This window comes from Chiloscyllium punctatum, chromosome 12, assembly GCF_047496795.1.
Source record: "Chiloscyllium punctatum isolate Juve2018m chromosome 12, sChiPun1.3, whole genome shotgun sequence".
NCBI lineage: Eukaryota > Metazoa > Chordata > Chondrichthyes > Orectolobiformes > Hemiscylliidae > Chiloscyllium > Chiloscyllium punctatum.
In genome coordinates this window covers 68461371-68484347 of record NC_092750.1, presented here as the reverse complement: position 1 = coordinate 68484347, position 22977 = coordinate 68461371, and the positions used below count along the sequence as shown (strand labels likewise).

Sequence of the window (22977 nt, the reverse complement as noted above, 5' to 3'; positions counted from 1 at the left end):
TCTACCTCCAACTGATAGTGATAATAAGCAGCGCAGTGGCTTAGTACAGAAGAAAATTTCACACAGTCTTGGCTAGGTTCAATTCCTCAAGAGGGGAAGCCAATGCCTTGCATATGAATTGCCCAACACCACATTACATATGATTATGAACATGCACATGACACAAGGCAAAAATTACAAGAAAACAAAAATCAGTTTGGTGAAAACACATTTTAATACAAGACTTCCAACATACAGTGCCTAGTGGCATAAATAAAATGTTTACTAATAACTGTAAAAAGTAAAATCGCTAATAATGCATTATTCTGTTTTGATTTGCCTGCCAATCACCGTGGTGATAGGTGAATCAGTTCTCTCCTGGCCATTGCAGATCGAAGCGCACACAGGGTATGTGCGCCATGTTCTATTATGGCTTCAAGATCCCATGGCGTGTGCATTAAGCCAGCTCTAGAGCTTGACCACCCATGCTAGCGCAACACACGTTTATTGCAATGGTTTTTTTGCGAGTCCAAGTTCCAAATACCATCTCTTTGTGGTTCAGTCCAGTAAAGTGTGCGGCAGACATCACACCTACGTGATATCCTGTGAGAATAATCATCTTTAAAAATAAAAGCAGTAAAATTTTCTTAAAAACCCCTCTAAAACTAAAGTTTAAGGTGATCTGAGAGAGGGAGGGGGAGAGAGAGCGCAAGAGCGAGCAAGAGAGAGAGAGCACGCGAGAGGAAAGAGCAGAGAGAGTGGAGAGAGGAGAGAGAGAGAGGAGAGAGAGAGAGAGAGGAGAGAGGAAGAGAGAGAGAGGAAGAGAGAGAGAGAGAGAGAGAGAGAGAGAGAGAAAGGAAAGAGAGAGAGAGAAAGGAAAGAAAGAGTTGGGGGGGTGGGGTGAAGAATGGGAAAGAAAAAGAAAAAAATCAAACCCAATTTCATTTCAACAATTCCTAACAAGCCAAGCGTTTACAAATTGCAGTATGCTTTTAATAAAAGGATTGAGGCTGTATCAAAAATTTAGTAAAAAAATTAGATTGAATTTTTTATTTTAATCATTTCTGGCTGACTAGAATATAATCTACCATAAGACCCCTGTACGTCGGCAGGCAAGCTGAAATGGGAGGAGCAGGACCCAACAGGCAAGTAACTTTATATAAACTGCACAAATTAGAGGGGGAAAGGGTGTATGAGAGAGCAAGAAATGGGATGCACAAGGAAAAGGGAAGAAACAGAGAACCCAGAGAGTTAAAAAACGTGCAAGGCAGAGGAGAGGCAGCTGAGGTGGACAGAATGCCAAATGTGAGCATGAAGAGACAGCACGTGAGGTGAGAGAGATGTGCAGCACCATCTCACAGTCCAGTGATGCACCGGACAACTTTGTAAGCGCTCGGCACTGAACAGCATGAAAGAACCGGTGACCTTAAAGGAAATGTAGTTAGCGAACCAGTGAAGGAGGCCAGACAGCAAGAAATGATAACAAGCAAAATGAAAGTTGACAAGGTGTCCCAAAAGCCAGAGCAGAGAAAAGTTCTACCTCAAAATAATTAACATGGCCAAAACTAGAAGTATAAGTTTAGGTACAGTGGATTAAATGTAAAACAAACCGATTTCAGTACAGTCTCTGACATTTACATTAGGCTACTGTTTTGTTATACTTCCGTTGCTAGACACGTGAATAGAAAACAGTACAATTAGTGTTAAAGGCAAACCGTATCAAACATCCCCCCAGTGCTGCCCGTGGTCTCTTTAGCATTTTAAAACAAATGTTCTGAAGCCTGCGATAACAATGTACAGAAACGATCAAAGTAACAATGCTGACTGGGAGACCGTCCCGTCAATTCAGGGAGGTGAACAGCAGCACTAAGGGCTGCAGTGAAACATCAGCATTATTTACTTCCAAACCGACAAACCCAGTGCTCAGAAAATTAAAAATGATGGCAGGCTTCCATTCCCTACAGACAGCACTGGTGTGGAAAGGGGGGTGGGGTGGGGGCATGGGGCTTCCAGGCTCCTTCAAGTATTAGGGGGGGACGTAAGGTGGTGGGGATCTGTACGGGGTCATGTTCTTTGGACGGCAGCCTTTACCTTCCATTGGCGCTGTGAAGGGTGGTGGGGGCTGGTAGGGCGGTGCATTGGGATCCTCCTCTCTCAGAGGAGTGTATTCACCAATCAGATCCTGGCCCAAGGGGATGGCCTCGTGGCTGGACTGGCTGGGATACTCCGGAGGAGGAAGAGGAGGCTTCTCCTCCTGAAGGATGAGTGGGACGCTGGACGAAGGAGGGGGCTTGGAGTCATCGAGTTCATCTGCAAAAATGATAGGAACACCTTTCTTGATGAAGGTGGCTTGGTCCTCGATGGTGAGCTTCCCTTTCCGCTTCTTGCGGTAGCAGATCATGGCGATGATGCCCGCAATGAGCAGAATGGCAGCCACCACCACTGCCGGGATGACAGTGTGCAAGTAAACATCATCGTTGCTGGTCCTGGACGGCCCCTCACCAGCAGCTACCAACACGGTGGGCTGGATGGGAGGCTCAGAGAACGGAACCGCTGGCACAAACTGGATATTCTTGCAGCTACCTGTGCCCGTGACAGACACATTGATGGGGGAGAACTCCGGCTCCATGGTTGCCGTGAAGACCTGGTTAGGCTTGCCGTCATCGTCTGCAATGCGCCTGCTCAAGGACTGAATCTGCTCCTTGGGACAGGGCTCGAGGGGCAGCGTGTTGTTAGTCCATTCGACCACAATGGAGCCCTTCGAGATGCTGTGCAGGGTAATGGTGCTGCTGTTACGGTCGCCAAACGCATAGGCCAGCTTCTTGATCAGCTGGATTTTTTTGTTGACATCGTTGGCCACCTTCGTGTGATCTCCATGAAACCGGGCAGCAAATTTGGCGCTCGACTTGCCATTGTGAGGCCGGCTATGCACGTGGACCTCAAAAGCATCCACAGCCGTCAGGCCACCCTTGTCAGCAGCATGCATGAAGTACTCGTGCTTGCCTTCGTGCCCAGTGTTAGGCAAGCCGTATAGCAGCTGGCTGGTGCCATTGAACTTGACCCATGAGTTCTCGGGCAGTGCCTGCTGCTCCCTGAGCTTGAGGGTCAGTTGCAGCTTGTCAGTGGTGCCATCCTCATCGTCATAGAAAGTGTCAGATGGGATCTTGACCTCGAAGTAAGTTCCCACCCACGAGTCCACACGGTCAATGTGGTTTGTAAGCTTGGGTGGCTGATTGTCGCCAACAGGTGGCCGGAAGGGCTTGGTGGCATGGACAGGGCTGGTTGTACGCCTGGTGGGTGGTGAGGTGGTACGCAGCTTGGTGGATGGCTTGCTTGTGACCCGTGGAGCCTTGGTTTGTCCCTTTGGCTTACCAGTGCTGGTGGTAACTGTCGTTGGAGTTGTAACTTGTGGTTTCAAAGTGGTAACCCGTGGTTTCTTAGTCGTGTGAGGAGGCAGCACAGCAGTGGGCTCAACATAACCAGGCCTGGTCACAGTCGGCTCAATTTGGCCAGGGATCGTTGTACTTGATTTTTCCAACACCCTGGTTGGTTGCACAGGACCCAAAGTGGGCGTGTGAGTGATTGTATCTTTTGGTCTGACTGTTTTAACTGGCCTACTTATCAATGGTTTCCTGATTGGTGGTGCCACTCTGTCTGTGGTTGGTGCAATAATTGGGGAGGTTGGTGTTGGGACTATATGACTGGGAGGTTCCCTAACAGCGGTTGTCGGTGGCAGTGCAACAATGACAGGCGTTGGAGTGAGATTTATTTGCCTTCGCACTCTCTTAGTCACCTGTAGTTTCTTGTTGGCAATGTGCCACCCTACGACAGGGTAGCCAAGCTGAGCAGACATGGTGCCCTCCTTGGCTGGGATCTCCACGCTGCTGATATTAGGGACATTGTTCTGATTTAAGAAACATCCAATCTTCCAGGACACCAAAGCCCCGTTCTCCACGACCTTCTTTGCATTCCCAGGTCCAGCCATAAAGGCAGACATGTCGAACAAACGGTTGTTGACAACTGGAACGAGCTTCATTTGATGGAGTCCCACCTCTGCAAACTTCTGCATTTGTTCCAACAGCCCAATCCGTTGCTTGGCTGTCATCTTAGTGAGGTCAGCATCGAGGATCACAGTTAAAATGGTGAGGGGTTCCTCAGGCCCACAGACAGATGGCGTAACCTCATTGACCAACTGCGATGCCACAGTGAGGGGAGCGCTGTCTAATGGGTCATCTGGAAGAACTTCAATGGAGAAGACATCTTCAGCAAAAGGCACAAAGCTTCCATTGGCAGCCACCTCCAGGGCAGTGGCTGAGATATAATGGACCCCTCTGTCTGTGTCCAATGGGAGCCCCTGAAGTGAATGATTCACTGGGTCCCAATGCAGCCATGAGGGCAGTGTCTCCTTCCCAGACTCTGTAATCTAGGAAGAGAAGAAAGATACGGATTTACTGTCTTTCGCACAGCATTTTCATATCAAATCTCAGCCTGCAGGGATAAAAGCCCATTCATTACTTTCTCGTGGTTCTAAACAGATGTAATCAAGAGGCCTGATTCATTTTTCCCACTCTCCCAATTTGGCAGAAGGCACCATTTAGTGACATATGGTTCAAACTGCTTTCTATGGTATCAATGAACAGCCGTGGAGATATTTACTCAACAAACAACAGATGTTATTAATTCCAAAAACCAGCTTTATAAATATTAAAAATTTTCACAGCTACCAGGGCACATCCCTACTCCCCTGAAGACTCCTTCAGAATTGCTTTATGGATTTTCAAGTGCTATACCACACTCTCTCAAATGGTGAGGTCATTCCAACAAGACACTTTCTGTTCTTGGTTTTTAGTAGTTAGCATTTACACTCAACAGCAGAATTAGAAGAATTCACCAAAATCCTCAAAACTGATCAACTTTTCTTCAAAATTGAAACTGCAACAAACGAGGAATGCACTGACTTCCAAGACACCACCATATTTAAACTGGTATAAGACAACTGACATGAGTGAGCAAAGGTTTAAGATAACACTGCACACTTTTACTCACAAAAGCCATTACCCAAACTGGGCCTTCCCGATTGGTGAGGCTACAGGTAGTGCTAGACTCCAGACCTCCCTCAAGACCACCCCTCCCATACCCCAGTCTTCCCCTGACACCGCCACTCCTCTCGGTGCTCCAGTTTCCTCCCACAGTCCAATGATATGCAGGTTATGTGGATTGGCCATACTAAATTGCCTATAGTGTCCAGGGATGTGCAGGCTAGGTGGATTAGCCATGGAAAATGCAGGTATACAGGGTAAGAGGGGTGGGGTTAGGTGGGATAGTCTTTGGGAGGGTTGGTGTGGATTTGATGGGCTGAATGGCCTGTTTCCACATCACAGGGTTGCTATGGCATGGAAAGGGACAATTACACAGCGTGGTCCTATGCTCCTAACCAACCTTCCTCATGACAATTCAGTTCTATTTATTTTAACTGACATCATTAAACATTGTACAGTGCTTTCATTTATTATCAAATTTCATTTGATGAATGTTTGACAATTCAAAAAGGAAAAACAATATACTTTAAACTGTGGTCCTTATTATAGCATTGTCAATACATCTGATAAACTCACTGTAGTTTGAATATATAAATCTCTAATATATCTATCAAATGCAGTACCCTGTAATGAGTTTGTAGGATACAGGTCAATATTTCAAAACCCAACTTGGCTGGCACTTCACATGCAATAATTTCCCATTTTCCGACCTAAGACTTTTGTACGGGAGCTATTACAGCTCCTCACCAATCAAATTATCAATTTACAAATCTGAATAATTACAGCCTGCTTTCCGCCAGAGATATGTGTAACAAATAGGATCTGTGCCAGGGGAATGGGGCCGTGAGAGACAGACAAAGACAAAATATTTGGCGCAGGGATGGGTAGGGAAGTTGAGGGGGAAAGCAGAGGAAACAGACAAAGGGAGGAGCGAGCCAGAGACAGAATTCCCCACTTTTCAAGATTGTGCCATGTCACAGGATCTTTTATCTCCAACTGAGAAATTCAGATAAAAGCAGTCTCATCTGGATGATGACACCTGTAACACTCTCCCAGTGCTGCAATGGACTGCCACCCCACATTATGCATTCAAGTCTCAAACATAGCAGCATGTAACCAAGGCTGCACTAAAAAAAAATAAGTTTGTGGAAACAGATTAGCAGAAACTGATTCTATAGGATACTTGAAACTGTAAAACCTGCCTTTTTGTGACAGTATTTTCAGCCTTTTCCTGAAATTTAATGCAATTCAGTCAGAGCCTTCAGCTTGTAGAGCAGTTCTGTCATTAGAAAATCAAAAATGGAATTCATTTTGCTTAATTAGAAGTCTTTCACGCAGAACTTTTGCCAAAAGTCGTCTGAAAGCTTAATGATGCTAATGGAAAAGCAACTTTATATTTTCACTATAATATGTTCAATGAAATAAAATTTTATTGAGCAGAATCTTCCTCTTCCAAATTTATGCTGTAATATTTTGTATTTATGTTATTTTTTGGATAGACCTTCATCCTATATGCTGCATTATTTTCTGTTAAAAATGTAAGACTAATGAATGGGTCTGTGGACATCAGGATCAAACCTGCTACCCTTTTTAAAATACAGATATATTTTCTTGTTTCCAATTCTTTGCTTGCTAGGTAGTGCCTGTTATTACCTACAGTAACTGTTACCCTGAAAATCTCATTCTCTGTCTCATCCAGAATACTAGGATATAAAGCACCTGTCCCTTTCATTCAATCAGTGATAGAAATGATGTATAATATGTAGTATTGGACTAGTGGCTATTAATTCAATTGTAATACAAAAGCAATGTTTAAAAGCCAGTAGCATTCAAAATCATGCCCCACCACCAGCTTAATTCAACCCAAACTTGGGCAGAGATTTGTTTAGTTGCCTCAGAGACCACAAGCTTGAGGGAGCTGCCAAACCACATTAAAAAAAAACATGTTGTTTGCTTGGCGATGTAATTTGGATTTGAGTTTAGCTGACAGTTGTAGAAATTGAAAATCATTGAGGTAAAGACAATTTAAGGTATGGACTGTTTAAATTATTGAAATTTGTTTGGAATTCCAAAGAGCTGCTAGAACTGGCCAGTGTTCCTGGTATCAGATTATAGGAAGATTACTATATAAAACAGCCTGGCAGTGAGGTCGTATATATTTTCTTTTTAGCATAATCGGCTACTGCAAGCATATAACCAAATTATTCTAAGTTAGCTGATAGCACTTTCACTTCAAAGTCAGCTGATTGTGGGCTCAAGTCCCACTTCAGGGACCAGAGGAAAAATACTCCAATCTGTTGCTTCATTGCAGAGACTGAGGGAGTGCTGCATTGCTAGTCGTGGTGTTTTCCAGATGAATGCTGCTGAAAAATGTGTTGCTGGAAAAGCGCAGCAGGTCAGGCAGCATCCAAGGAGCAGGAGAATCGATGTTTCGGGCATGAGCCCTTCTTCAGGAATGAAGACTTATGCCCGCAACGTCGATTCTCCTGTTCCTTGGATGCTGCCTGACCTGCTGCGCTTTTCCAGCAACACATTTTTCAGCTCTGATCTCCAGCATCTGCAGTCCTCACTTTTTCCAGATGAATGTCAACTCTCATTCAATGGGCAAGTTCTCATGGCATTAGTTTAAAGAGTAAGAGAGGTCACCAGAGACTTCTGGTATTTATCACTCAATCAACACTCAAATCAATATTATAGTTTTGTAACCTGGGATACTCAAGGGTGTTGAAAGCTATTTTAGAGATTAAAGTTATTTCTGTATTGTAGCCCTGTTGCTTATTTCCTTAACAGAGCCATTTTTCAAAGGCTCCATCAGAAAATTCCATAGCATAGCTTCAATTAGGTATTTCAATGCCTTCTAGGACACATGATTTGGAGATGCCGGTGTTGGACTGGGTGTACAAAGTTAAAAATCACACAACACCAGGTTATAGTCCAACAGGTTTAATTGGAAGCACGCTAGTTTTTGGAGCGACGCTCCTTCATCAGGTGACAATCACCTGATGAAGGAGCATTGCTCCGAAAGCTAATGTGCTTCCAATTAAACCTGTTGGACTATAACCTGGTGTTGTGTGATTTTTAACTTTCTAGGACACAATGTACATCAACATTGGGCAGCAAGCTTCTTGACTGGATCTACTGCTCTGTGGAGTTTATTATGAAATGTTGCACTCACACAGACAACCCTGAAATTAGCTACTACGCAGATGATGATATTTTAACGGATGCATTCAAGAATTCTCCGAAAGAAAAAGAGGCTATAAAATGAAAACCTGCAATTTTCCCAAAGTGGGAGAGATGGGGGGAGCTTTTGCATCACTTTATGAATCTATAAACTGGGACAATTCAGCGCCTTGAGCCTGCTCCATCATTCAATAAGATCATGGCTGATCTGATTTCAATCTCAACTCCACATTACAGCCTATCTTTCCACACCATAAGGATCGGCCTAACTCTGCCTTAAAAATAATCAATTTTGACTCCACCACCAACTCAGGAAGAGAGACGCAAAGACTCACGACAGTCAGACAAAAATAACATCCAAATGTCTTGGTTTACATGAGCGATCTCCAATTTTTAATCAGCAATCCCTAGTTCTAGATTTTTCCTATGAGGAAACATCCCGTCCAAATCCACTTTGTCAAAACCCCTTAAGAGTTTGCACACTTCAATCCAGACACATTTTTTACTCCACCAGCAGATGCAACAGGTAATTAAAACGGCAAATGGAATTTTGTCCTTCATTGGTAAAGGGATTGAGTTTAAAAGCAGGGAGGTTATGTTGCAGCTGTTTAGGCCACAACTGGAGTATTGTGTGCAGTTTTGGTCTGCTTACTTGAGAAAGGATGCGTTGGCACTAGAGGGGTTGCAGAAGAGGTTCACTTGGTTGACTTGGGAGTTGAGGGGGTTGGTTTTTACTGTGTGCAGTTCTGGTCTCCAAATTTGATACTGTGTGCAGTTCTGGTCTCCAAATTTGAGGAAAGACATTCTGGCAATTGAGGGAGTGCAGCGTAAGTTCACGAGGTCAATTCCTGGAATGGCTGGATTACCTTACATGGAAAGACTGAAGCGACTGGGCTTGTATACCCTTGAGTTTAGAAGACTGAGGGGGGATCTGATCGAGACATAAGATTATGAAAGGATTGGACACTCTGGCAGCAGGAAACATGTTTCCGCTGATGGGTGAGTGCCGAACCAGAGGACACAGCTTAAAAATATGGGGTAGATCATTTAGGACAGAGATGAGGAGAAACTTCTTCACCCAGAGAGAGTGGTGGCTGTGTGGAATGCTCTGCCCCAGAGGGCAGTGGAGGCCCAGTCTCTGGATTCATTTAAGAAATAGTTGGATAGAGCTCTCAAAAATAGTGGAATCAAGGGTTATGTAGATAAGGCAGGAAGAGGATACTGATTAGAAATGATCAGCCATGATCATATTGAATGGCGGTGCAGGCTCGAAGGGCAGAATGGCCTACTCATGCACCTACTGTCTATTGTTTCTGAGGAGAGACTGAGTAGACTAGGATTGTATTCAATGGAATTCAGAAGAACAGCTGGGGGGAGGGGGGCACGAATTATAGAAACACAAAATTATGAAGAGAATACATAACCCAGAAGTAGACAGGATGTTTCCATTGGCAGGTGAAACTAGGACAAGGCGGCAAAGCCTCAAAATTAGGGGGAGCAGATTTATGACTGAATTGAGAAGGTACTTCTTCACCCAGAGGGTTGTGAATTCCCTTGCCAGTGTAGTTGTTTGAGGGTTCCTCATTGAATGCTTTTAAAACTAAGATAATTTTTTGAACTGTAAAGGAATTAAGGGTTATGGGTGAGGGGGCAAGTGGAGCTGATGTCATGAAAAGATCAACCATGATGTATCGAATGGCAGAGCAGGCTCAAAGGGCCAGATGGCCTACTCCTGGTCCTAGTTCTTATGTACACATCTATCCTGCCCAACTTTTCCTAAAGGCAACCCAGCCATTCCAGGTATTAGTTTAGTAAAACATGAGCTTTTCTTTATCACAATAACCTTTCATCTGATTCCTTATCAAAATATCTTCAGAAAATTCAAGTTTACTATATCCATTTAGTTGAAAATGTGTTGCTGGAAAAGCGCAGCAGGTCAGGCAGCGTCCAAGGAACAGGAGAATCGACATTTCAGGCATAAGCCCTTCTTTCCTGAAACGTCGATTCTCCTGTTCCTTGGATGCTGCCTGACCTGCTGCGCTTTTCCAGCAACACATTTTCAGCTCTGATCTCCAGTATCTGCAGTCCTCACTTTCTCCTCCTATATCCACTTAGTTCCCTCTTTATCCTCAGTACGTTATTTCTCTTTACAGTTGCCAACCAGCAGGATTGTCCAGTCCAGCATATTGCGGAACAATATTATCCTCAGTCTTTCAACAAAGCGGATACTGCAATTTGTCACAGTTATATGGCCTTCAGTGAGGGATGAACAACATAGCTCCATCTATTTATAGTGAGGTACTTGATTCACTACCTGGGTCAGTCCCACTATTATCAAACATCAAACTAACATTCTGAAGTGCTGAGACAAACTTCATCACATCCAGTCACCCACAACATAATGTTACGGACCAGGCCGGACTTCCGCCGAGTGGTTTGACCAGCTGCACCACACCTGGAATATCCACTTCACATCTGCCTTTAAAATAGGAAAATGTTAGGGAGTAGGCTACCTTAAAATATTGAGAAAGTCCGGCCTGGTCCGTAACATTATGTTGTGGGTGACTGGATGTGATGAAGTTTGTCTCAGCACTTCAGAATGTTAGTTTGATGTTTGATAATAGTGGGACTGACCCAGGTAGTGAATCAAGTACCTCACTATAAATAGATGGAGCTATGTTGTTCATCCCTCACTAAAGGCCATATAACTGTGACCACTCGGCTTTTACCAAAATAGAATTTATTTGAACACTACAGTTGAAACATGAACAAAAGAAAATGGAACTTAGAGTAAGTTAACTACTGGAAAACTTAACTGACCAATACAGCAACTTAACTAGAGAACTGTTCCAATCCAGTAACATCCCATTAACAAACATCTTGGCAGAAAGGTAAATTGAAACACAGACTCTTACAGCAGGAGGGAACAACACTCAAAGAGATTTCAGAGAGAAAGTCAGTCAGGAATCATTTGCTGAAGCTTACCACCTTTTTGGACTCCAGCATCTTGAGACTGCCACAGCTAAACCAAACTAGAAAAAAACCTGAACTAGGAGAACTGGCCACTCCCCTGGCATCGTTAAACTAGGCTCTTCTCAGACCCCTGCCTTTACGACCACTCAAACAACCAACCCAAGGACAAAATAACCTTGCTAAAGTGACAGCATCATCACAATGAGAAACTCTGAATGTCGTTAAACAGTACCATAAATGTAGCCATTAATAAGGATGTCATTGCCTAAGATTTGTGTGAATGGGCTGCATACATGCATATTCAGGGAGTTTGCCCTGAAATATTGTGGATGCTTGGTCAATTCCACCAGAGATTGATCTTTGTTAGGGGAGGGCATTAAAGGGGATGTTAGCCAGGTGAGTATATGGAGATAAAAGTACAAATCAGTCACAACAGTCTGAGCTGAATAGCCACCAACTGCTCCTCAGTCAACGAAATGCTTAAAAAGCCATGTCCCATCAATTTACAGAGCCGAACACATTGCTGTCAAGGTGATGCTGGGAGCATCTGGTTTAGACTCTACCTGCCTAAAAGCAACTACAAATGGAACTTTTCAAACCTCCTGGTACAAGCATTCAACCAAAATAAACTAAATGAGAAATACAAATTCAAAATGTTCCCGAGTTGACAGGGTTCCAGGACCACAGGTAGTAGATCTCTGCATTAAGGAAATATCAATGTCAAACTTAGTTTTCCCCCTTTCCCTAACCTAAAAACACTGGACGTGTGCGGTGAAAGAAGTTCCACAAACCCGAGTGAACCTCTTCTGGATTGAGTAGGAATGCAAACATCATCTGACCCCTCGCTCTCAGGAGTGATTGCAGTGCCCTGAGTTCTGTTTGGACAACTAAACCACCAGAGCAGGGAGGGAATGTGTTGTACAAAAACTTCTGCTTAATGGATGAACTTGAACTTGCTGAGGCAATCATAGGACAGTTTAGCACACAAACAGCCCATACTCCGGTATTTCTTCATCAGCAAACCGCAACCCCACCCCCCAAAGGGTCAGTTTAGGAAAGATCTGTTTAACTCAGGTAATTTTCCCTTGTAGCCCCTCAAATCATGCACCATCCTCCTTTTAAAAAATGTTTTAAATGTTTAAGATCCCTTTTATCATGGATGTTGATTTATATTTATGAAAGCTATGTAAACGAAAGCGTACACTAAAATTGGGTGTTTTGGCACAAGAGCAAGAGAGGAAAATGTGAATGAGACAGAGACTGAGCTCCACAGTTATCGAAGGATGTTTAATTAGATATTATTATTTTAGGCTGACATACCATGATACTAAGAGAATGCTACATGATCAGTTAAATAGTGGCCCAACTGGTCTCCTCTGCTGGAAATACACCATTTCAATGAACTGTTTTGAAGAGGAACATGAGTTTTTCCAGCACGTACTGGCCACTATTTATTCCTCAATCAACATGACAACAACAACAACAAAAAAAATTTGATCCCCGGTCACTTATTTCACTGCCGACAGTGGGAGCTTACTGCGGGCAAATTGGCTGCTACATTTCCTACTTTACAGGTGTGTCTACAACTCAAAAGTACTTCTCTGGCTGTAAAGGGCTTTGTGTCATCTATGAAGAGAACACAAGGGTAAGCCTCTTCCTCTTATTTGCCCCCTTACTGCAGTTGTGGGTAAAGTGTTGGAAAAGGTTAAGAGATAGGATTTATAATCATCTAGAGGAATTGTTGACTATCCCTAATCAACTTCTGTTTTGTGAAGGATAGATCGTGCCTTACAAAGCTTATTGAACTCTTTGAGATGGTGACCAAACAGGTGGATGAGGATAAAGTGATTGATGTAGTGTATATAGATTTCAGTGAGGTGTTTGATAAGGTTCCCCACTGTAGCCGATTGCGAAAAATACAGAGGCATGGGATAGAGGGTGATTTAGCAGTTTGGATCAGAAATTGGCTAGCTGAAAGACAGAGGGTGGTGGTTGATGGGGAACATTCATCCTGGAGTTCAGTTACTAGTGGGGTATCACAAGGATCTGTTTGGGGCCTAAATTACCAAGATGAGGGCATAGAAGGATGGGGTGGTAAATTTGCAGATGATGCTAAGGTCGGTGGAGTTGTGGTCAGTGCGGAAGGATGTTGCAGGTTACAGAGGGGCATAGATGAGCTGCAGAGCGGGGCTGAGGGATGGCAAATGGAGTGTAATGAGGAAAAGTGAGAGATGATTTACTTTGGAAGGAGCGACAGGAAACAACGAGTACTAGGCTAATGGTAAGATCCTTGGTGGTGTAGATGAGCTGAGAGATCAGAGTGTCCTTGTCCATAGATCCCTAAAAGTTGCCACCCAGATAGATAGGATCCTTAAGGAGACATATGGTGTGTTAGCTTTTATTGGTAGAGGGATTGAGTTTCGGAGCTACAAGGTCATGCTGCAGCTGTTCAAAACTCTGGTGCAGTCGCACTTGGAGTGTGGAGTACAGTTCTGGTCACTGCATTGTAGAAAGGATGTGGAAGCTTTAGAGACAGCTCAGAGGAGATTAACTAGGATGCTGCCTGGTATGGTGGGAAGATCTTATGAGGAAAGGCTGAGGGACTTGAGGCTATTTTTGTTTGTGAGAAGGTGGTTGAGAGTTGACTTAATTGAGAATACAAGATAATCAGAGAGTTAGATAGGGTGGACAGCGAGAGCCTTTTTCTCAGATGGCAATGGCTAGTACAACGGGACATAGCTTTAAATTGAGGGGTGCTAGATACAGGATAGATTTCAGAGGCAATTTCTTTACTCAGTAGTAGGGGCATGAAACACTGCCTGCAACAGTAGTAGATTTGCCAACTTTAAGGGCATTTAAATGGCCATCGCATAGACATACAGATGAAAATGGAAAAGCATAGGATAGATGGACTTCAGACTAGTTTCACAGGTCAGTGCAACATCGAGGGCCGAAGGGCCTGTTCTGTGCTGTAATGTAATGTTCTATGCTACTGCAAACAGTTTTGTTTATCAAAGTGGCAGATAGCTGTGCTGGAGAGCGGAATACTTCCTCATTCCCGATGTCCCAATGTCAGCATCCAAATGCTCCTAAGTTCGGGTACACAGTGGGGAGATACAAAGAAAGCCTTTCTATATTCTGCCATAGTCTCAAACACATCAGTGCGATGTTATTTAAGCTCCTCTGACAACCATTCTATGGCCTTTCATTATGAGAATGACAACTGAGTGACAGTCCAGGGCAACTTCATACTGTGGGCTCCTGTCCAATAGGAGGCAGATTGAGGCAACCCAAATTCACCTCAACCCCATTAATCTGAGCGAGATCTGAAGTGGAGTATCAGAGACGACAGATTGGTCGCTTTAACCCATACGAGTGGCTCAGTTAATAAAAAGATAGTTATAAGCAGGACAAAGGCTCAGCACCAGCTCCATTCAGTCAGGACACAAGTAATGTAAAATCGTGCGAGATCGCAGGAACCAAATATGATCTTGGCAACAAACTCTACATCTTTTACAAATGGCCCTTTGTACACAGGGGATGACCCACTTTTCATTGCAGCTAGGTCTACTTTAATTCCACAAGGACTGTGCAAGAAAGACAGCTAATAAAGTATTTAACATCTGCTAGGAATACTGCCTAACAGTTACCATCCAACATGCTGACAGCAGCACTTTTAACCCATCCCCCTCAACTTCTCCTCAAGCTGGTTTTTTCCCCCCCCCCACCCCTCAGTAAGATTAACAGTTACAGAACGATTGCCCCACCACGAAAAAAAAAATGGCTGGGGAGGGCAGTCAAGGTCAACAGAGATTTAAAGCACTGCTTTGAAACATCTTACACTCTACAGGACTGCAACATGGGTTTGGAGAACTGTCCAGCAAATGGCAAGAATAATTCAGCAATAACAAGTTCTATCTATGCATCTACATAGAACACAGCTTAAAGTAGAGGCGGCCAGTGGACATAGCATCTGGCACTAGCAGCTTCACTACTTTTGGAGCCCCAAGACTTGGAACATAGCTGCCACACAAATTGGTTATTGGAAGGTAGAGGAGGAAATGCCTGCGAATAAATAATAATCCTGCATGTTTCTACATACACAGGGCACAGGCTGACATGAAGAGCTGAACAGATAGTAACATTCTCAAGCTTAATACTGATTTGAATGAAGCTCATCTGCATCAGTGCACATTATTTGCAAGCACAGAAGCATGATGAGACAAAGGTTGAAACCAAGTCAAAGGAGGAAACATTGGTTGGTCATCAAACCTCAGCCAGAGGTAATTTATAAAAGGAGTTTTTTTTTAAAAAAAGGAAAGGTAGGTGGAAAAGAAGTTGGGGGGGGGGGGGGGGGTGGTTTAGGAAAGTACTCTGGAGCTTGGAGTCCAGGTGACTGAGGACGCACTCAATGTTTAGGTAGAAAAAGTTGCTGATAGATAAGAAGCCTGAGGTGGAGGGACATTTCGGCATTCGAGCTTTAGGAGCTCATAAAAATAAGGATGGATGAGGCCTTGGATGCAACAGAATACAAAGGCAATTCTAAGTTCAACATGTCGCTGGACTGGGAATCAGTGTAGGTCAGTGGGTATCAGGGTGTTGAGTGAAGCAATACTTGGGTGTAGATCAGTGTACAAGCAGCAGAATTTTGGATATGCCAAGTGTTATGAAAAGGCGAGACATGGGAGGCTGCCCAGCTAGGAGAGCCCTGGAAGCGATGGTCTAAAAATAACAAAAACATGGGCAAAGTGTTTCAGTCTCAGCTAAAACATTATGGAGGTGGAAGCAGATGGTCTCAGTGATGGCTATGAACAGCATGGATAGATCCTGCCTAAACTGCACCAACTTGTTTATGTGCTATGTTTATGAAACATCCTGATCACCAGGACTGGCTTATTTCTCGGTTATATCCATCAGTATCCTTAGCCAGGCCTTCATTGCAGATGGTAGACTTGCCCTGTCCCATCTGTATATTTCTTGCCAGCATCACATGACCACTTCCACTCTCCGCTCCAGATAACCTGGTAGTTCCCATTCTTCAAAAAGACAAGGATAATACACCTGTCTGCATCTTTGACAGGATCATTCTTTCCCCCTCCCCCCTTTCAACGGTAGCTTCAAGATTCATCTTTTCAACTATTCCATAAATTTCTATCCCCTAAAATTTACTTCATAAAATGGAATCCACATAAAAGCTATTATTGCTTTCTCAGGATCACGGCAGCAGCTAATGGTCATCAATGGCTGTGCCGACACCATTTTCCAGGGAACACTAACTGATCAGTCAGAGGCAGACTTGACATGCCTTCAAACAAATAGGATAAGTTCCCAATTCTGGGAAGATGTAGCTCAACACAACACCTCCAAGGCAATGCAGCTAAAGCGGTTATGTTCTACCTAAACAATGCTCTGTAGCAACTTGAAGTTTCTTTGCCACAGCATTTTTGGGAGAACAAGATCAGCAAATTCTTTTGAACAAGGCCATGTAAACCTCCACAAAAGTATGCAATGATCTTCTTCTTGTGGTGGTTGACGGGGGGGGGGGGGGGCGGAGAAGAAGAGGAGAGATCAGAACGGATGAGAGAGGGCAAACAGAAGTGCAGACAAGGCAACAAAATAGCTTTAGTGACCCCATCTAATGCTCCCCTTCCTGAGCCTTTAGATCCTGTGGTTAATTATCACACATCACTCCTTGCCTTGGCCGTTAGTGGATCTAACTTTTGAGTTGACACTTCGTCACTCAGCCAGAGGAATAGAGTGTTCTAATGCCAGAAGGAAATGTGGGTATAAATAGGTGGGTACTACTTTGCAAAAGCAGAAATTAATTTAGGTGTGATAACTGATCACTCATCAAATCCAGTCATAGGCAAGGCCAAACAATCCAACCAAAATTCAGGGCGTTTTAGATCCCTTTTTGGTAAGAATGGATTTAGAACATTGCATAGTTTGGAATTTACCACCTTCTGAAGGGCAGAGGCACTGGCACAAGTTCAGGCTAATGCAGCAAAATTGATTCAGAGACCAAGGGAAAAACTCCAGATTGTGAAGACAAGTGCCAGAATGGAACTTGTTTTTACTGGATTGAAGAAAGGAGTTCTGGCCCTGGCTTAGTTCAACACACGGTCTAGTGTGGTATAAGGCATACAAATCAGATGATATTATGATCAATTCCCAGTCTGCATTGAAACCATTGATCTCATGTTCCTAATGCTGCTGCACATGATTGTTTTTAGCACCCTACCTCAGCTGAGTAACAGGTGAACCATTCCTACATCCTGATAATTAGATTCTTAACTTTTTTTTTCCCCAATTTAATAAGTATTTCACATTAACTGGATTTCTTAAGATGCCTGAAGCAGAGATCAATGCCCTTTTAAAGCTTTTTTGGGGTGTGGGTATCACTGGCAAGTCTGGAAAGCTGTCTTTTGTTGCTCTTTAATAAGGTATGGTAGCTCGTTTTGAACTGCTTCAGTCTGTGATTCTGATAAGGAATGGAATTACATGCCCCAGGTCAGTGAGAAAGTCTTAGTTGGGAGCTTGGAGGTGCTGACGCTCCCTCCACCTCAGATCTTGTCCTTTGAGGTGTTGGAGGTCACAGATTTGCGGTGGTGCACTTTCTGAAGTTCATCCTGTGGACTGCCCACACTCCATAGCTATAGTGAGGGTGAAGGAATGGACATTTAAGCCAGCAAATGGGATGCTGCTTTGTTGGGTTGCTTTGGCCTAGAAGATGCTGAGCTTGAGTTGTACTCCTGTTGTTTCAAAGGGCAAATGAACTGTATTCCATCATACTCCCCACTTGTGTCTAAGTCAGATCTATCTTTTATACCTGCTCTAGTAGCAGTAGCATTTTAGCAGCTGTTCCAGTTCAATTTTTGCTTGTCTTCAGGATGTTACAGATTAAGTAAGTGGGCAAGTGAAACATGGAATTTAATGTGAAGGAATCTGATGTTAACACTATGGCAGGAAAAACAAAAACATACAATATTTTTTAAATACGGACAGACTGAGGAATGTCATTTCTCAGAGGGATCTGGGTGCTCTCAGACATGGCGAACATGCAAGTACATCAAGTAATTAGGAAATAAAACAGTAGTCTAGACTTTCAATCCATTTGTAATAAAGACTGAGAAAGTAAACACGCCTGATGGCATTTGTTTAGAGTTGTGATGGGACCACACCTGGTATACTATAAAGAGAGAAATAGAACCAACAGCAAGTCTAATTGGACTGTCCAGAACATTTTGGAGAATGATACTTGGCTCGAAACATTAAATCTATTTTTTTCTCTCTCTCTCTCTGGTGTTGCCAGGCCAGAGGGTAGCATGGTGGCTCAGTGGTTAGGCACTGTTGTCTCTAAAGCACCAGAGATCATGGCTCAATTCCATCCTCCAGAGTGGAGTTTGCACATTCTCCCAGTGTCTGTATGGTTTTCCTGCAAAGACATGCTGGTTAGTTGGATTGGCTATGCTAAATTGCCCAACCAGGGATGTGCAGGCTAGGTGAATTAGCTATGGGAAATGCAGGGTTACAGGGATAGGGAAGAGGGGGGAAGATGCTCTTTGGAGGTTGAGAGAACTAAATGGGCTGAATAGCCTGCTTCCGCACTGCAGGGATTCTAGTTATGCTGAGTTTTTCCAGAGTCTTCTGTTCGATTTCCAGCATCTGCAAATAGAGTCATAGAGATGTACAGCATGGAAACAGACCCTTCGGTCCAACCTGTCCATGCCGACCAGATATCCCAACCCAAACTAGCCCCACCTGCCAGCACCCGGCCCATATCCCTCTAAACCCTTCCTATTCATATACCCATCCAAATGCCTTTTAAATGTTGCAATTGTACCAGCCGCCACCACTTCCATATACATACCACCCTCTGCATGAAAAGGTTGCCCCTTAGGTCTCTCATATCTTTCCCCTCTCACCTGAGACCTATGCCCTCTCGTTCTGGACTCCCCAACCCCAGGGAAAAGACTTTGCCTATTTACCCTATCCATGCCCCTCAATTTTGTAAACTTCTACAAGGTCACCCCTCAGCCTCCGATGCTCCAGGGAAGACAGCCCCACCCTGTTCAGCCTTTCCTTGTAGCTCAGATCCTCCAACCCTGGCAACATCCTTGTAAATCTTTTCTGAACCCTTTCAAATAGTGCAGAACTCCCTCAGTACTGCACAGCAAGGTCAATCTGCATTAGATGCTCCCTTGTACTGTGAGCCAGCAGTGCTAACCACTGACCCTACCATATCACCCCTTGAAGAAGGCAGAATGATGCTAACTGAACCAATCTGAAACTCAAAAAAAAGTACAAGAGACTGAGGTTCCTGTCAAAATATAAATGTGCAAGTGTGATTTGAAAGTGGCAACACTTATTGTAGATTGCAATGTTAATTAGATTACCAGGGGTTGCACTTATTACCTCAGGGATCACAAGTCAATTTGCAATGATTTACTTTCATGGAAGTGCCACCCAAGGTTAGTCTACTTCTCTCAGGAGATAAACTGCTTAGCTAAAGTCCACTGCAGTGCAGACATTGCACATCTGGTGCAAGGAGGTAGCCAGAGAGAAAAAAAATCAAACAACTCCTCCAGTTGCCTACTTTATTTATTTTCTCACTCCTTGAGCACTATTTCTCATTGAATCAAAAGGTGTCAACGACAGGCTAGTGACAGGGGAATAAAGCAACCCAATATCTTCCAAACAGTAATATTGACACTTGGCCTTTGAAGCATCATTTGAGAACACCAATATCACAGCCAAAACACCTGTACAAACAGGTTAATAGTTGCATACTTTGGCCTGCATGTGAGAACAGGTTTAACAGCAAGCTTTGTGGTGCTACAGAAGGGTCAAGATTTTATTTATTCAAACACATGTGGTACAGCAAGCAGATTTGTGACAGAGGAACCAGTTCTGCAAGGGATTTTAAAACATGACAAATAAGCTCATGAACAAGTATAAATAGTGGACAGAGCCTATTACTTGCAAAACTTTCACAATACATCTAGGAAGTTTCAGTGCAGCACTAAAATTTCTGGGATGGAAGTTAACTAAAGCAAACATGAATTTAAAAAGGTTTATATGTGAATTGCAGATTTCTTTACTTGTATCACCTTCCTATACAAAAATAGTCAAGAATGGCCCACCATACAACTAGGTTATGGTCAATCTGCAAATCAAATACACGTTCCTAGCACCATTTCATATCCCAATACCTTTACCTAACAAAGCTTTATTGAAGGGAAGAGAATTGCAGATGCAAGAAATACTGCATCTTAAAAGAACGGTCAGTGATCAGTCCATACTTTTAAACATCTGCTGTATGGCTACATGATAGGCAGGGAGAAAGGGAAGAGTAGAATATCTCAAAAATGATTGCAGTTTGATTGAATTATGACCATGTCGTCAATCAGTAATGCCATGAAACATTGATCCCTCAGTTGGATTTAAATTCAAGCCAATATTTCCTGACGTAAATGGGCACTGTATTAACTCACTGCACCCCATAGTGGCCTAATTTCCCACAACAAATGTGAATGTGAAGCTCCAAATCCTCCTTGTTGAGAGGACTATAACTTATTGGTATTTGATTATTGCATACAAGGCACAGAAAAGAAAACGGCGGTAAAGGATAGCAATGACTTAAAAAAGGTTTTAATTTTAGGGAAATGGGACTCAGTGGATTTACAACCCTCTTGTTGTTCTTGAGGTGGTGGCGATGATCCTTGGTCATAAACAACAGCAATCCATGTGCAGCACGTCCTCCCCCAGTACTTTCAGAGAGCAAGTCCAGGACTTTGACCAATTGATGAAGGAAGGGCAATACAACATACAGTGCTGCAGCATTAGGCCTAACCCTACAGAACAGAGAACACTGTTTTTCATTGCCCTTTTCTAGATTCTTGCGGAGAGTGCAAGTCAAACACTACATAAACAACAATTACAAGGATTCAAAGCAAACTAAGTTGAAGGGTCTTAAAACATGGGAGATCAACAAGGAACAGTGCATGCCAGAGGGGCAATTCATATTTCTAACTCAACTAGAGTTAAATTGAGTTTACACTGATGTTAGAGACCTTCCTTCGCCATGGTTCTGATCTTACTCCATGTAACTGTTATCAGCTGTACTTTATCCTAAAGGTTTTGGCATTCGACAACTTGGTATCCACTCCAGATCTCTAATCTGACATTTTACAGTCATGGGTTGTAGGGTAGAGTTTTCAGGATAGCCTTCTTTATGTGAGACTATCGAAACATTATTATTAAGTCTCTAGTTTAAAGTAACAAACTGAATATAAATGTATGCCAAATGGCTTTAGAAAACGCTGCAGTAATTTTTGGTTCAGATATATTCAATTTTCTTGCAGTTGTTTAACTTTAGCCTTTTTTAAAAAATTATAGAAGAATCTAAAATGGAATAAAATAATAATAAAACAAAATTCAAGTAATCTTATTGTTGAACTAGATTTAACCTTTCAATCTGAAGCTCCAACACTGCAGAAATACCTGTTGGCTTGCAAAAAACCCAACCTGAAAGAAGAAACGGCAGGGTACTCCTCCAAATGATTTAGTTAATAAACACTTGGTTGGGACCAAGCTATTAAGAGACCATAAGACTTTAAGAAATAGGAGTGAAAGTAAGGCCATTTGGCCCATCAAGTCCATTTCGCCATTTAATCATGGCTGATAGGCATTTCAACGCCACTTACCCCGTATCCCTGAATTCCTTGCAAGATTAAAGAATTTATCAATCTCTGCCATGAAAACATTTAACATCCTGGCCTCCACTGCACTCTGTGGCAATTAATTTCACAGGCACACAAATGGAGGAATAGCTGCTGGTCTCCTCCCTTCCATCTCTCTAGGAAGATGCAGCCTAGCAAATGGGCAATTTGCACTGCTGGTTTGTTTAGACAGACTGAGAACTACTAACTCACTGGCATCCAGAAACAGGGTGGGACAGGTTACACGAGAGGAGACAATTTCCAGTAAATAAGGAGTCTTGAATGCAGGGACAAAAGGCACAAGATTAAATGAGAGAAATCTGGGACAAATATTTCTCTTTTCATGCAGAGGAATGAGAGGTTGTGGAAAACAGTACCAGAGTTAGTGATTAAAGCAGAGACTATGTTAACAAGATTAATAAATAATAAAACACAAGTAGAAGAGAGAGATATGGAAACCGGTCCGAACTTACAAGAAGGTTAAAGTCCAACACTGACTAGTTGGGGTGAATGGGCTGTTTTCCCTTTTAGAAAAAGAACCAAGCTATTTCCTGAAGTGGGTTCCTGCACTGCTCTGGGTACTGTCACTGCATAATTCTTTTTAAAGGCAATTTGTTGTTGTCAGAATTGGGAAACTTCTGGATTTTGGTCTCCTAGTCAATTGTAAAAATAAGTCTAGCTCACACTGTCCTCCAGCTGTAACACACTTCACAAAATTAATCTTACTCAGCCCTCTCCAGTAAACTAAGGCCACTGAAATCTCTTCACAACTGGTATGTGGAAGACTCTTAACTGCAATTGGGGCAATTATGGGCAAGTCAACAAATACTGGCCTAGCCAGCAACACCAATACTCTGAATTATTTTTTTTTAAAAAGTGCATTTAACCAAATGCAGGATTCAAAGCCAACGCAACGAGATACTGAAAGCCTCACTTGACTTCAAAAAAAGTGGTTGCAGAAGATCTTGTCGATACCTTAGATGTCCAAAGGTGACAAAATGCCCTACACAAATGTAATTCTTTCTTCAACTAAAATTGACTTTCTGCAGTTAATTTAATAGTTTAAGGATATGGGGTGGGCC

The 22977-nt window shown here is 43.0% G+C and overlaps 1 protein-coding gene across 3 annotated transcripts in view; it reads right to left on the bottom strand.

The window, feature by feature from the left end:
• Positions 1-195: 195 nt before the first annotated feature.
• The window catches only part of dag1 (dystroglycan 1), a 104914-nt gene continuing 82132 nt past the window's right edge, over positions 196-22977 (bottom strand). For all 3 annotated transcript variants that reach the window (XM_072582707.1, XM_072582705.1, XM_072582706.1), the window contains exon 3: positions 196-4402. In XM_072582707.1, the coding sequence (XP_072438808.1) occupies positions 2006-4402 (2397 nt within the window). In that variant the 3' untranslated portion in view covers positions 196-2005. The remainder of the gene's footprint in view (positions 4403-22977) is intronic.